Below are 19,443 nucleotides of genomic sequence, written 5' to 3' on the forward strand. Positions count from 1 at the left end.
AAATCAAAAAATACCTAGAAACAAATGACAATGGAGACACGACGACCCAAAACCTATGGGATGTGGCAAAAACAGTTCTAAGAGGGAAGTTTATAGCAATACAATCCTACCTTAAGAAACAGGAAACATCTTGAATAAACAACCTAACCTTGCACCTAAAGCAATTAGAGAAAGAAGAACAAAAAACCCCCAAAGTTAGCAGAAGGAAAGAAATCATAAAAATCAGATCAGAAATAAATGAAAAAGAAATGAAGGAAACAATAGCAAAGATCAATAAAACTAAAAGCTGGTTCTTTGAGAAGATAAACAAAATTGATAAACCATTAGCCAGACTCATCAAGAAGAAAAGGGAGAAGACTCAAATCAATAGAATTAGAAATGAAAAAGGAGAAGTAACAACTGACACTGCAGAAATACAAAAGATCATGAGAGATTACTACAAGCAACTCTATGCCAATAATATGGACAACCTGGAAGAAATAGACAAATTCTTAGAAATGCACAACCTGCCAAGACTGAATCAGGAAGAAATAGAAAATATGAACAGACCAATCACAAGCACTGAAATTGAAACTGTGATTAAAAATCTTCCAACAAACAAAAGCCCAGGACCAGATGGCTTCACAGGCGAATTAGAGAAGAGCTAACACCTATCCTTCTCAAACTCTTCCAAAATACAGCAGAGGGAGGAACGCTCCCAAACTCATTCTATGAGGCCACCATCACCCTGATACCAAAACCAGAAAAAGATGTCACAAAGAAAGAAAACTGCAGGCCAATATCACTGATGAACATAGATGCAAAAATCCTCAACAAAATACTAGCAAACAGAATCCAACAGCACATTAAAAGGATCATACACCATGATCAAGTGGGGATTATTCCAGGAATGCAAGGATTCTTCAATATAGGCAAATCAATCAACGTGATACACCATATTAACAAATTGAAGGAGAAAAACCATATGATCATCTCAATAGATGCAGAGAAAGCTTTCGACAAAATTCAACACCCATTTATGATAAAAACCCTGCAGAAAGTAGGCAAAGAGGGAACTTTCCTCAACATAATAAAGGCCATATATGACAAACCCACAGCCAATATAGTCCTCAATGGTGAAAAACTGAAAGCATTTCCACTAAGATCAGGAACAAGACAAGGTTGCCCACTCTCACCACTCTTATTCAACATAGTTTTGGAAGTTTTAGCCACAGCAATCAGAGAAGAAAAGGAAATAAAAGGAATCCAAATCGGAAAAGAAGAAGTAAAGCTGTCACTGTTTGCAGATGACATGATACTATACATAGAGGACTCTAAAGAGGCTTCCAGAAAACTACTAGAGCTAATCAATGAATTTGGTAAAGTAGCAGGATAGAAAATTAATGCACAGAAATCTCTGGCATTCCTATACACTAATGATGAAAAATCTGAAAGTGAAATCAAGAAAACACTCCCATTTACCACTGCAACAAAAAGAATAAAATATCTAGGAATAAACCTACCTAAGGAGACAAAAGACCTGTATGCAGAAAACTGTAAGACACTGATGAAAGAAATTAAAGATGATACAAATAGATGGAGAGTTATACCATGTTCTTGGATTGGAAGAATCAACGTTGTGAAAATGACTCTACTACCCAAAGCAATCTACAGATTCAATGCAATCCCTATCAAACTACCACTGGCATTTTTCACAGAACTAGAACAAAAAATTTCACAATTTGTATGGAAACACAAAAGACCCCGAATAGCCAAAGCAATCTTGAGAACGAAAAACGGAGCTGGAGGAATCAGGTTCCCTGACTTCAGACTATACTACAAAGCTACAGTAATCAAGACAGTATGGTACTGGCACAAAAACAGAAAGATAGATCAATGGAACAGGATAGAAAGCCCAGAAATAAACCCACACACATATGGTCACCTTATCTTTGATAAAGGAGGCAGGAATGTACAGTGGAGAAAGGACAGCCTCTTCAATAAGTGGTGCTGGGAAAGCTGGACAGGTACATGTAAAATTATGAGATTAGATCACTCCGTAACACTATACACAAAAATAATCTCAAAATGGATTAAAGACCTAAATGTAAGGCCAGAAACTATCAACCTCTTAGAGGGAAACATAGGCAGAATACTCTATGACATATGTCACAGCAAGATCCTTTTTGACACACGTCCTAGAGAAATGGAAATAAAAACAAAAATAAACAAATGGGACCTAATGAAACTTCAAAGCTTTTGCACAGCAAAGGAAACCATAAACAAGACCAAAAGCAACCCTCAGAATGGGAGAAAATATTTGCAAATGAAGCAACTGACAAAGGATTAATCTCCAAAATTCATAAGCAGCTCATGCAGCTCAATAACAAAAAAACAAACAACCCAATCCAAAAATGGGCAGAAGACCTAAATAGACAGTTCTCCAAAAAAGATATACGGACTGCCAACAAACACATGAAAGAATGCTCAACATCATTAATCATTAGAGAAATGCAAATCAAAACTACGATGAGATATCATCTCACACCAATCAGAATTGCCATCATCAAAAAATCTAGAAACAAAAATGCTGGAGAGGGTGTGGAGAAAAAGAACCCTCTTGCACTGCTGGTAGAAATGTGAATTGGTACAGGCACTATGGAGAACAGTATGGAGGTTCCTTAAAAAGTACATATAGAACTACCATATGACCCAGCAATCCCACTACTGGGCATATACCCTGAGAAAAACATAATTTAAAAAGAGTCATATACCAAAATGTTCATTGCAGCTCTATTTTCAATAGCACGGAGATGGAAACAACCTAAGTGTCCAGCATCAGATGAATGGATAAAGAAGATGTGGCACATATATACAATGGAATATTACTCAGCCATAAAAAGAAACGAAATTGAGCTATTTGTAATGAGGTAGATGGACCTAGAGTCTGTCATGCAGAGTGAAGTAAGTCAGAAAGTGAAAGAGAAATACCATATGCTAACACATATATATGGAATTTAAGGAAAAAAAAATGTCATGAAGAACCTAGGGGTAAGACAGGAATAAAGACACAGACCTACTAGAGAATGGACTTGAGGATATGGGGAGGGGGAAGGGTAAGCTGTGAGAAAGCGAGAGAGTGGCATGGACGTATATACACTACCAAACGTAAAATAGATAGCTAGTGGGAAGCAGCTGCATAGCACAGGGAGATCAGCTCGGTGCTTTGTGACCACCTAGAGGTGTGGGATAGGGAGGGTGGGAGGGAGGGAGACACAAGAGGGAAGAGATATGGGAACATATGTATATATGTAACTGATTCACTTCGTTATAAAGCAGAAACTAACACACCATTGTAAAGCAATTATACTCCAATAAAGATGTAAAAAAGAAAATAAAACAAAAAAAATAAAACTAGAATTCAGCTTTCTATTTTCATACAGATTCTACTTAATTATAACGTGGAAGAATAACAATAAATGAACTGCTACATATCCAACCTATTTTATAACTAAATCAGTACACATCTGCCCACAAGTATTTATCTCCACTTTCACCAAGAATTGAAGGCTTATTTTATTCTTTAAGCAGGAAATGATAAGTAAATTAACTGTTATGTATTATTGTTCCCAACAAATAATTTATGTATAAAATTATTTTAATATATGTATTCGCCTCAATGGCTTTGATATGGGGGGAATTAATTAGAAGCAATAATTATGAGGAAAGTTTTAAAAAATCCCATGAGTAACTCTCAGTTCCTTACTTATCTCACTATACAAATTTTCCATAACACAGGGATTTTTTTTAACACCTTTATTGCAGTATAATTACTTTACAATGTGTGTTAGTTTCTGCTGTATAACAAAGTGAATCATCTATACGTATACATATATCTCCATATCCCTCCCTCTTGCATCTCCCTCTCACCCTCGCTATCCCACACCTCTAGGTGATCACAAAGCACCGAGCTGATCTCCCTGTGCTATGCAGCTGCTTCCCACTAGCTATCTATTTTACGTTTGGTAGTGTATATATGTCCATGCCACTCTCTCACTTCGTCCCAGCTTACCCTTCCCCCTCCCCATGTCCTCAAGTCTGATTCTCTATGTCTTTGTCTTTATTCCTGTCTTGCCCCTAGGCTCTTCAACACAGGGATTTTTAAAAAGCAAACATCTACACAAAGCCCTCAAAGACCTCATTAAAAATATGAACCTAGAATTGTTGTCCAATTACAAAATAATTAATATACGGGGGTAAAAATGAAACAATTCCAGAGATGCTAAGACTCCTCTGTTCCTTTTCTGGTGCCATGACTTAAGGAACCACTTCATTAAGTGAATGCACAAGTCAAGAAAAGACAGTGTTACCACATACCAAAAAAGTTGTTAAGAAATCTCAGCAAAAGAGCTGAAAAGCAATCAGTCCAATTTAGAACAGGAAGTCAGCTGGTTTCAAGAACATCTTCAAAAAAATAACAATGGAATATACACCAAGCAATAAAATTCCTGAGGAGCTAAATATTAAATAACATGAGAAATAAAGTGGTATTTCTATTCCCAATAAGGAAGAAAGAAAAACAGTAAGGACTTTCAGGAAAAACAAAACAAAATGAAAGGCATGTAAGTTCCAAATATGAGGCGTAACAAACTACAGCATGATTAAGTAATTGACAGTGAGCAAAGATGCAAAAGGCATTTTTCCTAGAAGTTGTGATCTCATGGAAAAGGAAGTGTAATCTTTGCTCCATAATTATATGTTCTTGATTATGTAAATACCCAATTGGTTTTCCCATTTTAGAATTATCCTTTAGAAATAACAGAAGTATTAAATATTATATTAGAATAGAATGTGAATGTTATTAAATTTGACAATATGAAAACAAAGTTACAGCTTACAGAAAATGGGAAATAGAGAAGTAGAAAGAGTTGTAGGAGGGCTAGATCCTCATATATCACCTAAAATTGTTAGACTATTGAACCAAGATTAGAGTGTATTATTTAAAGGTAAAAGATAATCAAAAGAAGAGCTAAAATAATAATTATCAAAAATTAGAAGGAGAAGAAAGGGAAGGGATAGATAAGCAGAATGAATCCTCATCTTCATGTCAAACATAGTGGCCTCTATTATGGTAAACTATATTGCAAAAAATATATAAGATGATTTCAAAATCATTTGGTGTCTCCTGCTATGTTAGCTTTTTAAAGCCAATACTCTAATTGTCCTCCAATGTCCTGGTTTTCATAGTTATAGGAAATTTCGTACATATTTCAGTCTCATGATTGATTTATGATGACAAATTCTTTGAAGAAGTGTAGAATACTGTCAGATTCTCATTCCTCACGGTAGAGTGTACTACAAATTAGCCCCTCATTTTCTTCCTTCTTCTTTACCGTACTTCCCTTAGCCCCACACCCCATGTGCTCAGAAATCTCCAGATGTCAGTTTTCCCCTCCTTCCCGTTCATCTTTCCCCTTTCCCCTCTGTGACTGCACGACTTAGCCAGCTAATAGCTCAGGTGTCTCCCCATCCTAATAAATCCTTCCTTTAATTCCACATGACCTTCTAGCCTATGATTACTCCCACCTTCCATTTTAACCAAGCTTCTTAAAAGAATATTTTCACTGCTTTTCTTACTCACCTCTCAATTCTTCCTCAGTTGACAGCAACCCCATGTTACTGCAGTCAAATGTTCTACTGCTGAGCTATATACCGACAACCCCATGTTACTGCAACATCCAGATCAACTGTCTTGCTCCGGGAAACATTCATTCATTCACTCAATAAATATTTATTTGTCCATCGATAAAATCTGACATGGCTTCTGCCATTACGGAGATTTTAGTCTAAGCTGTAGATAGACATAATCAATTCTGCAAATAAATAGACACTCATAAGCTATGAAGGAAAAGGATAAGGTATGAAGAGAATACTTAAGAAGCTTGATCTGGTCTAAGGGTCAGAAGAGGCTCCTCTAAGGAAGTGTCAATTGATCTGAGAAATGAAGAGTAAGTTAAGTTCACCCGTTAAGAAGACTTGGAGGTAGGGAGACCATTCCCAGCACAGCATATTCAAGGCACTGTATCCATGAAATGAGAAGCAAGCTGTACTTGCTTGAGTGAGTATTTCTCACTCTCTATTTTCAAACTCTTTAATTATATGTCTCTGCTCAAACCCTCTCCCAGTTGATAAGATCTGAAAGGGCCCAGATCATGTACATCTTGTTTGTTATTTTATTAAAGGGAGTTGCACTGATCCTGTCACATAGCATGTTCTCAATAAATATTAAAAGAACAAATGAGTATTATCCATGACCCTCTAATTGCCAAATCCAATGAACGTGTTTTTAATTCTTATCTTATTGTATCTCTCAGTGTCATTTAATCAGTTGACCACTACTTCCCTCTGACCTTCGATATACTCTTGCTTCAGTGACACCTTTTTTCCAGGGGCTCCTCTTACCTCTCTTAGGTTCCTATTTCTTCACTTATCTTTTTTTTTTTTAACATCTTTATTAGAGTATAATTGCTTTACAATGGTTAGTTTCTGCTTTATAACAAAGTGAATCAGTTATACATATACATATATTCCCATATCCCCTCCCCCTTGCATCTCCCTCCCTCTCACCCTCCCTATCCCACCCCTCTAGGTGGTCAGAAAGCACCGAGCTGATCTCCCTGTGCTATGCGGCTGCTTCCCACTAGCTACCTATTTTACATTTGGTAGTGTATATATGTCCACGCCACTCTCTCACTTCATCCCACTTACCCTTCCCCCTCCCCGTGTCCTCAAGTCCATTCTCTACGTCTGCGTCCTTATTCTTGTCCTGCCCCTAGGTTCTTCAGAAGCATTTTTTTTTATTCCATATATATGTGTTAGCATACGGTATTTGTTTTTCTCTCTCTGACTTACTTCACTCTGTATGACAGACTCTAGGTCTGTCCACCTCACTACAAATAACTCAATTTCGTTTCTTCACTTACCTCTTAATCCCATCCATGAATCACCACTTTGCACATACTCTTTGGGTGATCTCTTCCATACTCAAATGGCTTCAACTTCCCTCCACTGGATCTCATTTCCTAATTTCCACTGCAGACCTGGCTCCTGAGCTGCAGAGTCATGTAGCAACTGATTGGGGGTCATATGCACCTGTATGCCTTACAGCCATTTCAAAGTCAAATAAGCAAAACCAAACTCATAACCATTCCAAGGCTCCCTAGCCCAACAACAAGAAAACTCCATCTCCATGATTTTATCACAGTTTATGGTATCACCATCTATTTAGATACTCAAGCTAAATACCCTGTTGTTATCCTCTTCTCACTTCTCACCTCCAGCCACTGAACAAAATCAGACAGTTTTAGCCACAAGATATTTATCGAATACTTCTCTTCTCCAGCCTTTGACCATTACCTTAGCTCATACAATCACCATTTCCTTCTAGATGTCTACAACCACCTTCATATAATCAACAGCAACCAACCTAAAATATAAATTGGTTACCACCATTCCCTTGTTTATAACTTTTCAGTCTGGAGGATGTAATCCAAGTTTCTTAACATTGCATGCAAAGCCCAGGCTTCTGTTTGTTTCTACAGCCCCACCTTTCACCACTTCCTTCTGTGAACCCTACCCTAAGGGAACCACAAAGTGCTTGTGGCTCTGGTACACAGCACTCATTTCCTGGCTCTGTGCCCTGTCCTTTAAGTGTAATACTCCCACTCCTGGATACCTTTCATCATGCCAAATCCACCCAACAATCCTCAACAACTTAGCTCTCCCTGCTTTCCCCGAGATGAACGGAGATGTCCCCTTTACCATGAACTCTCTTATAATACTCTACGCAAAGCCCTGCTGAAGTGCAACAGTGTTTTATCGTCTTCCGTGTAACCACTGCATCTCCCCTTCTGTGGGTTTCAAGAGAAAAAGGACCATGCTGTACAGAGCACACAATGGATTCTCACTAAAAGTACATATAAGGAGGAAAGAAAAATGACATTCATTCATTCAACCATTTTCTGTTTAGTGCTAAACAGTGCCCAGAACTGCTCTAAAGGCACAAGGTACCTCAAGGATCAAAACAGATTAATATCCCCGCTCTCATGATGCAAAATATATCCACTATTTTAAATAGTGATAAGCAATATGGAGCTATGGAAAAAAATAAAGCCTATAAGGAGCATATTACCTATTGAGGTAGGGGAAAGTGATTACTGAGAAGCTGAAGTTTGCTCAAAGACATGAAGGGAGAGAGCTGGGTGTGTAGATATCTGGGGAAAGAATATTTCAAAGGGTAGAGCAGGCATGGACACCCTGAGAAGGAAACATGCCTCATGGTTTTTTTTTTTTTTTTTTGCGGTACATGGGCCTCTCACTGTTGTGGCCTCTGCCATTGCGGAGCACAGGCTCCAGACATGCAGGCTCAGCGGCCATGGCTCACGGGCCCAGCCTCTCTGCGGCATGCGGGATCTTCCCGGACCGGGGCACGAACCCATGTTCCCTGCATCGGCAGGCGGACTCTCAACCACTGCGCCACCAGGGAAGCCCATGCCTCATGTTTTTAAAGCACAGCCAGGAGGGCAGTGTGGCTGGAGGAGGGTGAAGGAAGTAGGAGATGAGGTCGGAGGAATAATGGGGTGCGGGCGTGAGCAGAGTGTGATGGGGCACATGGTCACTGTAGGGACTAGCTTTTGCTTTGTGTGAGATGGGAGCCATGGAGGATTTTGAGCGGAGGGGTACGTAATCTGCCTTAGGTTTAGCAGTCTCGTTCTGGCTGCTGCGCTGCTGGGTTAGGAACATTGTGAAGAGTAAGAATCCAGTCAGGAGGCTATTGCAAAAATCTTAGAGGGAGAAAGATGATGATGTCCTGTACCAGATTAGTGACAGCAAGGGTGCTGAGATGTTGTCAAATTCCACATACGTTTCGATGGTACAATCTACAAAAGTTAATGACTGACAGTATGTGTGGGTGTGAGAGAAAGAGGTCAAATTCTTGACTTGAGCAGCTAGAAGGTTGCAGTTGCCATTTACTGAGATGGAGAAACTATGAGAAAGCCCATCTTGGGGACAGGAGAGTGCACTGTGCTGGAGAAGCTCACTAAGGCAAATGAAGACATTGCTTAGGAATTTGGATATAGACCTTTTCTCATAGTTCTCCAAACTTTGTTGATCTGCCTACTGATTGCTGCTACCAGCAAAACTTGTATCCTGTTTGGAATTCTAAGTTGAGTTTGCTGCAGAAAGAAAAAGCAATTCTTAAAGCGTGAAATCAAATGAAAAGAAAAATAAATGAACCATCTTAGAAAGCTTTAGATCCTTTAGCAAAACTGGCCCCATAGGTATCCAAATGGAAAATGGGCAGATTTTTACTCAATTATTCCCTGTCTACACAGCTCATTGGCCTTCATTCCTCTCAGAAGCCCTCATCTCTAACAGGGGCTCTCCACAGGGTCTCTCAGGCCCCTGGAGATGCTTCAGAATTTCTTTGGTAGGGGAATGTTCAGTTGTCACAAAGGTGGCTGATACTGGCATTTCGGGCTGTTCTTCAATGTTTGGGACACCCCACACAGAAGAGATTTAGGTTCCACCCATACAATTTTCTGACACACTAGACATTCATTTGGTGAAAATCTGTTTATAAATATCTGAACATGTTACCTAATTTCATTTTATATATAAACGCAAAATAATGTTTGTATGGTTTTACTAGATAATTTTTTAGTTACTGTATAACTACGGTGTAAACTGAGAAAGAGTGATTGTATTCAGAATCTAACTTCATTTTATATATAAGCCCCAAAGAGGTATGTATGATTTTTTTTTTTTTTTTTTGCGGTACGCGGGCCTCTCACTGTTGTGGCCTCTCCCGTTGCGGAGCACAGGCTCCGGACGCGCAGGCTCAGCGGCCATGGCTCACTGGGCCCAGCCGCTCCGCGGCACGCGGGATCCTCCCGGACGGGGTCACGAACCCGTGTCCCCTGCATTGGCAGGCGGACTCCCAACCACTGCGCCACCAGGGAAGCCCCTGTATGATTTTAATGTATCTTGAATTTTCTAGCAATAAAATTGTATACATTCATATGTACATATGCATACATATATAAGCATACATATATATACACACATATATATATACATATACACTAATTTTGTCCTCATTTTAAAATGTCAGATAAAAACGATAGCTATTGATAATATTTAGGCTTCACTTCATGGTTTCTTAAATCCAAATTTATGCATTTTAAATGGGTTCAAAAATCTGCTACTTTTTGTCTTTTAATGTCATGGTACCTGAACATTTACATGTTGAAATACATATTATTTCATTATATTTGCACTTATTTTTATTCTATATTACGAGGACAATATATTGATTTTTAATGAAATGTTATATGTACTCACATTATACATTTAATCTCAGACAGTAAACAAATATTGAAGTTATTAGTCATAAAAATGGGGCATTGGATGAAATACAGTTTATATCCTATAAAACATTTGTCACCAAACAATCAGGCTCTTCTCACAACTAAGGTCTAGGTTTTGGCACTTCAAGAAAACAGTAGCAGTGATAACCGCTGCTTCAAATTTAGTGATTTCAAGCAATCTGGAGAGTTAAAGTGGGTAATTAGTGGTCAAGGAGAAGCTATTTTATTTTCTGCAACGGGCACTATTTAAAAGCAGTCACCAGCTGCTGAACATACTTTTGCAGCGATGTGTGAAGTGCTAGAGAATTGCAGGATTATCTATAAAATCCAACATTAATACCCTAAGTTCTTTCCTCAGTAACCATAGGCTCTATAGCTATAGCTCAGATATAAGAGCCCACAGACAGGGTTTGTGCTAATTTGATGTGAACAGGAGCAAATTAATCTTTTCTCTGAATCAATACATTTTTGCCAAAAGCATCCTATTACAGGATTTAAGAGAATAAAATATCTGAAAGGAAATATTTTGACGAGCAAATTCCTTTAATTCCAAATTCTCAATAAATTATGAATATAATGTACTTTCCCCTGCCTGACTTTTGGTTCAGTTACTTAACCTCTCTGAAACTGTTTCTGTATCTTTAAGTGGTGGTAATTACCCCTTTCTCACAACTTTCCTTTGAGATTTAAATGAGACAACAAATGTAACTCACATACTATTGAACCTATCATTTTATTATTACTGTGAAACACCTTAAAGTTTTATCAAAAGGCATTTAATAGTTAAGATTTGGAGGGCACATTGGAACTTAGCATCTTAGTATCACATCTGAGGATCTGATGAGATAATATGCGTGTAAAACTGCAATGGAGAGTAATATGTAGTAAATATCAGTACATGTAGATAGTATTGCCATTATTATTACTGTGCTAACACTACAAAGAAAGACAGAGCGTTGTACAAAGGCATTTTTATGAATAAAATAAATCTGGCATATTAGAACTCAGCACTCCCTGCTCATATCTTGGCATTTCTTAAAAAAAAAAAAAAAAGTGACTGTCCTGTCTCCTAAAAATAGGATATATGTTGACCTTGGAATAAAATAAATGACTTAATTACCCTTAATTCATAAATCACATTACTTATATATTAGTCTATGAAAATGTATAACTTCCTAATTAATTATCCCTATTCAATGTTTTGTAAAATGTTCTAACTAGAGATATGTTATTACTTATATAAAAGAAAAATTAAAGTGGTCAGCTGCATGTCATCTAGTTGGCTATGACTATATTTGTACCACATTATATAAATGTTTACATAAGTATTTCTCTTATCTGACATTAAGGAAGAAAGTAGTTTGGGGTAGGGATGTTTGAGGAATTCCCCTTTAATTTTCCAAATTATGAAAAGCTAACCATTTTGAGAAATATTAACACCAACTTTGCTTTAGTAAGCCCAGTATTCTTAGAAACATTGAACTTTTACCTGAGGAAGGAAAAAGAAAATGTAATAGTCAAATCCTTAGAGATTGCAGAGGCAAACAGAGATGTGTAAGCAGCTCCAGAAAGCTGTGATGTTAGAGTCCTTCTGTTCTCTTGTTAGGTTTTACTTATTTTTACTCATGAAGTATTTCCAACATTTAAGATTTAAAGATGATAGTGTAACAGACATGCATGGATTTACCACTGATATTTAATAATGTTAACATATTACAATATTTCTTTCAGAAATATTTTTGAAGAGATAAAATTTTCTTTATATACTGCCTTTTTTATAAAATTGTTTCTTAACTTTAACTTCCTGCTGGCTTTAAACTGGCTCGCCTCAAATTATTGGGTAAAAGGGCCTGAAGGTGTGTCCAGCTCTCTTTTGAAAGTACGTATGTTAAAAAAATATACTCAGAGGGCAGAAATCTGGCCTTTGTCGAGTTTTGAATGTTAAAACCCCATTTTAAAAAACATTTTAAATAGAAAAACATGATATAGCTAAAAGATAAAACCTGGTTAACTAACACTAATTGACTAGTATTAAACCTTTTGAGGAACAATCAGAAGATTGGATCATTAACCATTCTTACAGAGTTCTCATTCACATTCCTGAAGGTTCATGATTGTTTTTATCTTTAATGATGCTTATTATAATATTAGACAATAATATTAGAGATTTCTCATTCTTCTAAAATCTAAAATTGTTCAGGCCTTTAGAATCATCCAGCTGGGGTTTGCTATGACCTAACACACATTTATTAATAAACTAAAATAAATAATAAAAAGACTTTCGGGGAGTTCCCTGGTGGCCTACTGGTTAGGATTATGGGCTTTCACTGCTGTGGCCAAGGTTCAGTCCCTGATTGGGGAACTGAGATCCTGCAAGCCGCACAGTGCTGCCAAATAAAAAAAAATGACTTTTTATAAAGTATGCGTTGAACAATAAAATTATAGGTGGTCGCCATTTTCTGGAAAAAAGGAAATGATAAAATAATTTCTTTGTTTTTTGATTTTAATTTAGTTAGTGGGGTATTACTGTACCATTTAAAGAACTATCAATGTATACTTTGGAATAGTTTAAGTATTTCAGGCTTTCAAATGATAATATATATTAAAAAAAATTTGCCCTTAATATTGTTTCCAAAAGTTTTTATGAACAATTTAAATCTAAAGTATACAAATGAAACTGCTTACAACTGCTTACTTATTTGTTTTGTATTGTATAATCTCATGTTTGTTAATTTTTAGTTTCTTTGACAATTTTTTTTCTTATTAACTCAGAGTTTAGTATCTAATCTGTGCTATAAGACACAAGTCTCAAATGAATTTTTGCATAAAACTGAACAAATATTCTAATACCTCCAACAAAATTTAAATCTGCTATTTGCTTTAAATTTAATTTAAAATTATCATGAACTAGATTTAGTCTTGTGGTAACTATTTTCCAGAGAGACATTTTAAAATTAGCATATATTTCTGGTAGGTTAAGAATTTATACAAAATAGAAGACACATTTTTAAGATAAAAATTGGTGTCTCACAAGTGACTGAAGAATACTATGAATTAAGGAAGCAATGAGACTCAAAAAAAATGGCTAAGAAAAGTTGATCTTACTATGCTACTATTAATTTTTCATAAAAATGTCCTATAAATAAATGACTTCCATAAATGCTTGTATATTTTTACACTAGTATTAAAAAAACACACTTATGAATAAGTATCTTGATTGTATATGGGAGAAAAAATGTTTTAATACTCATTCTGATTATCTGCCAAAATTCAATTATAAATAATAATTTTGATTTCTCAGCATAAGTCAAATCTCTTCATAATATTATACCATCTATTAAACTGATCTTTCCACTTGAGATAAAGATAAAAACTCATTACAGGATAAATAATAATTATAAGCTAATGAAAGAAAAGTTGGTTTATTCGGAATACTAATTGAAATAATGAATTGATTATCAAACCTTGTATGGATGGGAAAATTTTACAAAAGCATAATCATTTAACACTCACCAGTACAAGCACAGAAGTTTTTTAAAAAAATTAGCAGCTACAAGATTAGGGAGCTCAGAAAAGAGCTCTTATATATATTAATTTAACATATGTTTAGAGAAAAATTACAAATCAATGGGTAAGGGGACACATTTAGATTAGATGTTATTAATTTGGAAAAAATTAGTGTATGTATCCAATGCATAATAAACATCAAAATAAGTAATGGGTAGATCAAAGAGTTAAAATATTTAGAAATTAAATACTAAAAAGAAAGAAAGAAAATAGACCATTTATCAAGCTTCTGGATGATAGATAACTTTTTAGGCTTAGTAGTAAAATATTTATAAAAGATATACAAATATAAATATATTCACATATCATATATATGTGTGTGTTTATGTGTTCTTTCTTTCCAAAAATAAAAAGAATGATATATTTGGTCAAACACAAATTTTTAAAAATTAAAAAAATGCACACACATAAACCAATTAAGTTTAAAACAAATTATCACTGATATAAAAGAAAGTAATAAAAGATACGAAAAAATATGTCAGAAAAGGAATTAATATTTTCAAATAGAAAACAGAGAGCTCATATAGTTTGATAATAAAAAATATCCCCAACCTGACCTAAACAAGTGGGCAAAGGATATGAACAGTTAATTCAAAAAGGGGCATTTCAAACTCAAAAATACATGAATTCGTACTCAATCTAAAAGCAAACAAGACAATTCAAAATAAAAGAACAAAATATTTTTAAAGTATTAAATATGCATTTAAAAATACTTGAACTGCTAATAAGAAATGATCATACAGAAATAGGTTCTCAGATTTTTCTGGTGGAATTATGAATTGTTTCAGTCTTTTTAGAAAGCAAATTGGCACTATGTACCAAATACTGAAAACACTGATATCCTTTAACCTAGTAATTCTGTCTTCAGGAATATATGCTTTTAAGGGTCCAAAATATGGAAAAATACATATTCAAGATGAATATCAATACACTATTTATAATATATAGATATTTTTTAAAAAACCCCGAACACCAACAAAGCCAGCTTTGGTAACTAATAGCAGAAGGATATTTAAGCAAATATTACTTAGTTAATAAATGTTACGAAAACTATTTAGTAACATAAGAAAGGTTTGACATGTTAAATGGAAAAACAAAGCATATCAAATTATCCCCATACTACGATTCTATTTTTTTTAAAGCTACTTAAATAGGGGAGAGACCGAGGAGACACTAATATGTTAACAGTGAGTATATTGGAGTGGCAGGATTCTGGTGAATTCTTTCCCTCTCTTTTCCAAATTTCTATCATATGTTATATGACCTTTATGAACAAAACAAACATTTAAAAATCAAAATAGGGCTTCCCTGGTGGCGTAGCGGTTGAGGGTCCGCCTGCCGATGCAGGGGACACGGGTTCGTGCCCCGGTCCGGGAAGATCCCACATGGCGCGGAGCAGCTGGGCCAGTGAGCCATGGCTGCTGAGCCTGCACGTCCGGAGCCTGTGCTCCGCAACGGGAGAGGCCACAACAGTGAGAGGCCCGCGTACCACAAAAAAATAAAAAATAAAAATAAAAATAATTATTAAAATTATGAATCAATCTAAGCAAATATACCTGTGCAGGGTACATAAATATACTTTGGTCACAACAAAATTTTAAACATATTTGATCATTATTGAAAACATATTCATATGAAAATATATGATAATTCTTTTGTTCACCTGGAAGCACTGTGTGAAATTTTTTTCATAAATTCCTAGCATCTTCCTTTTTCATATTTATAAATTTTAAAAGATTATTTATAAAAATAAAGCCTTGGAATATAAAATACTAATACACTGAATAACATCTCCTTGTGGATTTCTAGTATTAAAGAGGCTTCATGGGCAAAAATATAATCTTACGGTCCAACAACAATGACAAAAAAATCACAATTAAGAAAGTGCAAAACTTTAAAGTCATATGCTTATAAAAGCCCTGAAACTATCTGTATTCAAAACGAGTCATAAAATACGACTTAAGCTGACATAAATTTTATGGAACCTGGATCTCACCAGCAAGTAGATTCTCCACTACAAGGTAGTCATGTAAACTCATTCCAGGGTTCTTTGGCTCCTTCCCCTTCAGCTATTTAAAAGGTAGTTCATTTTCAAACCCCAACCTTTTAGCTATTATTTCAAAAGAGAACCAGCATGTATGCATCCTCTTAGCTGTTTATCTATATTTGTAAAAACTGTGGGAGCTGTTAGTGCATTCAGTAAATTCCTTACAGCTGGGTGCTTTTTCTTTCAATACATCGAGTTCATTTAATGTTAGATTGAGGGATTACAGTAACAAACGTATGTTTTTATGTATTACCTCAACTCATTCAGAAAATCCCTAACATATAATGCTGCAGTAGTCCTCATTTAGCGCTCATTCTTAGAGCCAGGCCAACTGGTAATTGTTTCACAGCTTTCCAGAGGGACATAAAGTATACTTAAGAACAAAGTGTCAAGCAGAATGACTTAAACAGCGCTCCTGAATTCCTACTGGCCTTTATTTAGTTTGAAACTGAGCAGTACCTCTGAGTAAACTGGAAAGGCAACAGAAAGGGGGAAAGGCCTCATCTTCCCATTGTTCTTCAATGGGTAAAAAATAAAAATCTACAGAGCAATTGATGCAGTGATCTGAAGCAGCCTTACTAAAACACCACTGTAAAGCAATTATACTCCAATAAAGATGTTTAAAAAAAAAAATCAAAGGGATAATTGTAAATGAATTTGCCTTCTACATGGAAAACAAAGAAAGCTTTAACTCAAACATCTGTAGACGTCACTTTTAAGAGAGCCAGGCCATCCAAACTATTTCAAAAATTTCTTCCAATTGCTAAGAACATAACATGTTCCAATTGCTAAGAACATAACATGTTATTTCAGGCAATGCCTTACTTACTATACATATAAACTAGTATGTGAATTTGGTGTAGTGAATCTGTGCGTTATATTTATTCTCATTTATAGGCTTCAGAATATACTTCTACTACTTTAAGCTTCATTCACATGATTAATTTAAAAAATTTTCCTGATAATTCAAATTTCATTTATCTTGGTGCTAAGCATCCTGGAAGGAATTGCAAAATTATTCTTGAAAGAAAATTAGGCCCGGTTTAGACATGATTATCAAAAATAAATTTGGCACAAAATGGAAACCACACATGGTGGAGTGTACATATGCATTTACATACATATAATTTTCTAAAGTGAGCTTTAAAAAAAACCAAAAACTTCAAACTTCAACAGACCCGTATCCTGTAAGAGTCAAATCCGAAGTTTTCTGGCTGGATTTACATGCTGATTTGTCTATAGGAGATCGTTCCCTGGCTGTCTGCATGGTTGACTTTCAACATCTAGGTCTCTGCTCAAATGCCTGCTAACTCTCGATTACTTGCATGAAAGTAAAATGGGATTCATAAAGTCCTGATTTTAGCTCTTAGCTTCTACGTCACCAGATTTACAAAAAGGGAAATGACCAGTTTAGTGTAATCCTAAAGTGATAAGCAATGGCAGAGGGGAAAAATCCCAAAGGATTATAAGGATTCAGAGCCTACCTAATTGAGAAGTGATTATAGTACATGTTGGCAAACTAGAAATAATACTTTATATCATTTTTATATGAGCTTTTTCCTGTACACACATCTCCATTTTTAAATGGAAAATTAGAATTTTGAAGTTTAAGATCCATATTTATACGTAGCCTCCTTAAATTCTGAAATGTAATGTAAGAATATACATTGTTTATATATAAAAATCTTCATTTTAGTTATGTAATGTAATTACTCTTCTAAAATGAAACAGCAAATATTCTTTTTCTCCACCTCTGCATTAAGAAAGTTATACAGAGACTTCACTTCAATATTGTAAATAGTATTGTTCAGTGATAGACAGATGCACGTGTTTGTTTCCTTCCCTCCCGAAGTTTGTCTCACCTTGCACTTCGGACACTTCTGGGCGTTCCTCTGCCCATGCTCAATTTCGCTGGCCCAGTGACGCAATAATTTGTCTCCTTTTTTGTACTCCTTGCAGTTAACACCTTCATGCCAAGGAGAGTGGCACTTAAAACACCAGACGAATTGGCAAGTGGGGCACTGGATCTGCATAAGGAAAAGTAATATTAAGTACTAGTAGATATATTAAATTGTCTAAAAAGATAAGAATGGTGATGCTTAGGGCAATTAGCTAAAAGGCTATAATTGGTCCAAATTTAAAATACCTCCCCCTATACAAAACTGAAACTAGAATAAGATATGACTGCTCTGTTACTAAAGGAGGAAAGAATTGCTTTGGCATGGGTGATCTGACTGTTTGTAGACCACACTAGAATTAAACCCTTCGGATATTCTGGAAATCAATTTGGCCTTAAGAAAACCCCCTAGATTGAAGCACAGAGTAAAATCTGAAGGCTCACAATGCCCCAGCTCCACACTCAGGCTTCTGCCCTTGAACTCGCCTGTCCCTTGAACCAATTTTCCAGGCATTTCCATCGCTCTTCTTACCAATGGCTTCATTCACTTTTATAAAATCAAAGCTCCACAGATGCTTCATCAAATGAAAAATGCACTGGCAAATAAACTACTATACCAGCATTTGCTATGATAATGGATATCCATGGTTTGCTATTAATCTAAGGGAGGTTAATTATAAAAATAATATAAAGGATCTTATTAGAAATATATACGTATGGTGGTCCTGTGGCCTGTACCTAGGAAACCATCAAAAGATGTCTTCGTATGTTCACTATGTGGAGGTGTATGTGAAAATGCATGTGTATGTTTTGAAAATATCTGTCTTCCACTTGACATGAAAGACACTTTATCTGACTTCCTGTATTTTGAATAACAGTGCAGCATCCCATTCTCTCACCATATCTCTGGTCCTCACTCTCTACAAACATATGAGCATAACTTGACTTTCCCCGTTCTGTTTGATTAAAGTGAATTAATAAAATGTCTCACTATAAACAACTGACTATTCTCTGTGCTCCTGCAAATTACTTCACTGAGCATGACTGAATTTATTGACTACACTTTGAAGATTAGTTAGAATTTCTTTTGGTTAAACTGTATACAATATCACTACTTTCTTTTTTGGAAAACCACTTTTTTGACAATGGTGGTTCCAATCTATAGATTAACTGAGTGGCAATTACAATCAGCTCTTATGTTTATACCTCAAAGCACGGCAGTATTCATCTATGTCAAGGATAGATAATGTTATTCCTATGCAAATATGAGTAACAAAAATACTTTCTCCTTTACTTTATATCAAAACAAAATAGTATTTTGTCATAAAATTCTAAAAATCTTCATGTTTATTTATTAAAATGCTGTTATATGATAATGTTTATACTGCTGCATAACATGCATAATTTATCTTTATCAATGAAATAATGCTGTAAAGTCGATATGAACATCATAAGTTTACAGATGAGGAAACTAATGCTCACAGATATTAAATAACTTGCCCAAAGAAACATAGCAAGTAAAG

At 35.5% G+C, this 19,443-nt stretch overlaps 1 protein-coding gene across 2 annotated transcripts in view; it reads right to left on the reverse strand.

Moving 5' to 3' along the window:
- Positions 1-19,443, reverse strand: part of RNF217 (ring finger protein 217) — a 130,820-nt gene that overhangs the window by 17,602 nt on the left and 93,775 nt on the right. For both annotated transcript variants that reach the window (XM_027087226.1, XM_027087216.1), the window contains exon 3: positions 17,886-18,050. In XM_027087226.1, the coding sequence (XP_026943027.1) occupies positions 17,886-18,050 (165 nt within the window). The remainder of the gene's footprint in view (positions 1-17,885; positions 18,051-19,443) is intronic.

This window comes from Aethalodelphis obliquidens, unplaced genomic scaffold, assembly GCF_003676395.1.
Source record: "Aethalodelphis obliquidens isolate GAN/ISIS:26980383/991018 unplaced genomic scaffold, ASM367639v1 scaffold3, whole genome shotgun sequence".
Taxonomy (NCBI): Eukaryota; Metazoa; Chordata; class Mammalia; order Artiodactyla; family Delphinidae; genus Aethalodelphis; species Aethalodelphis obliquidens.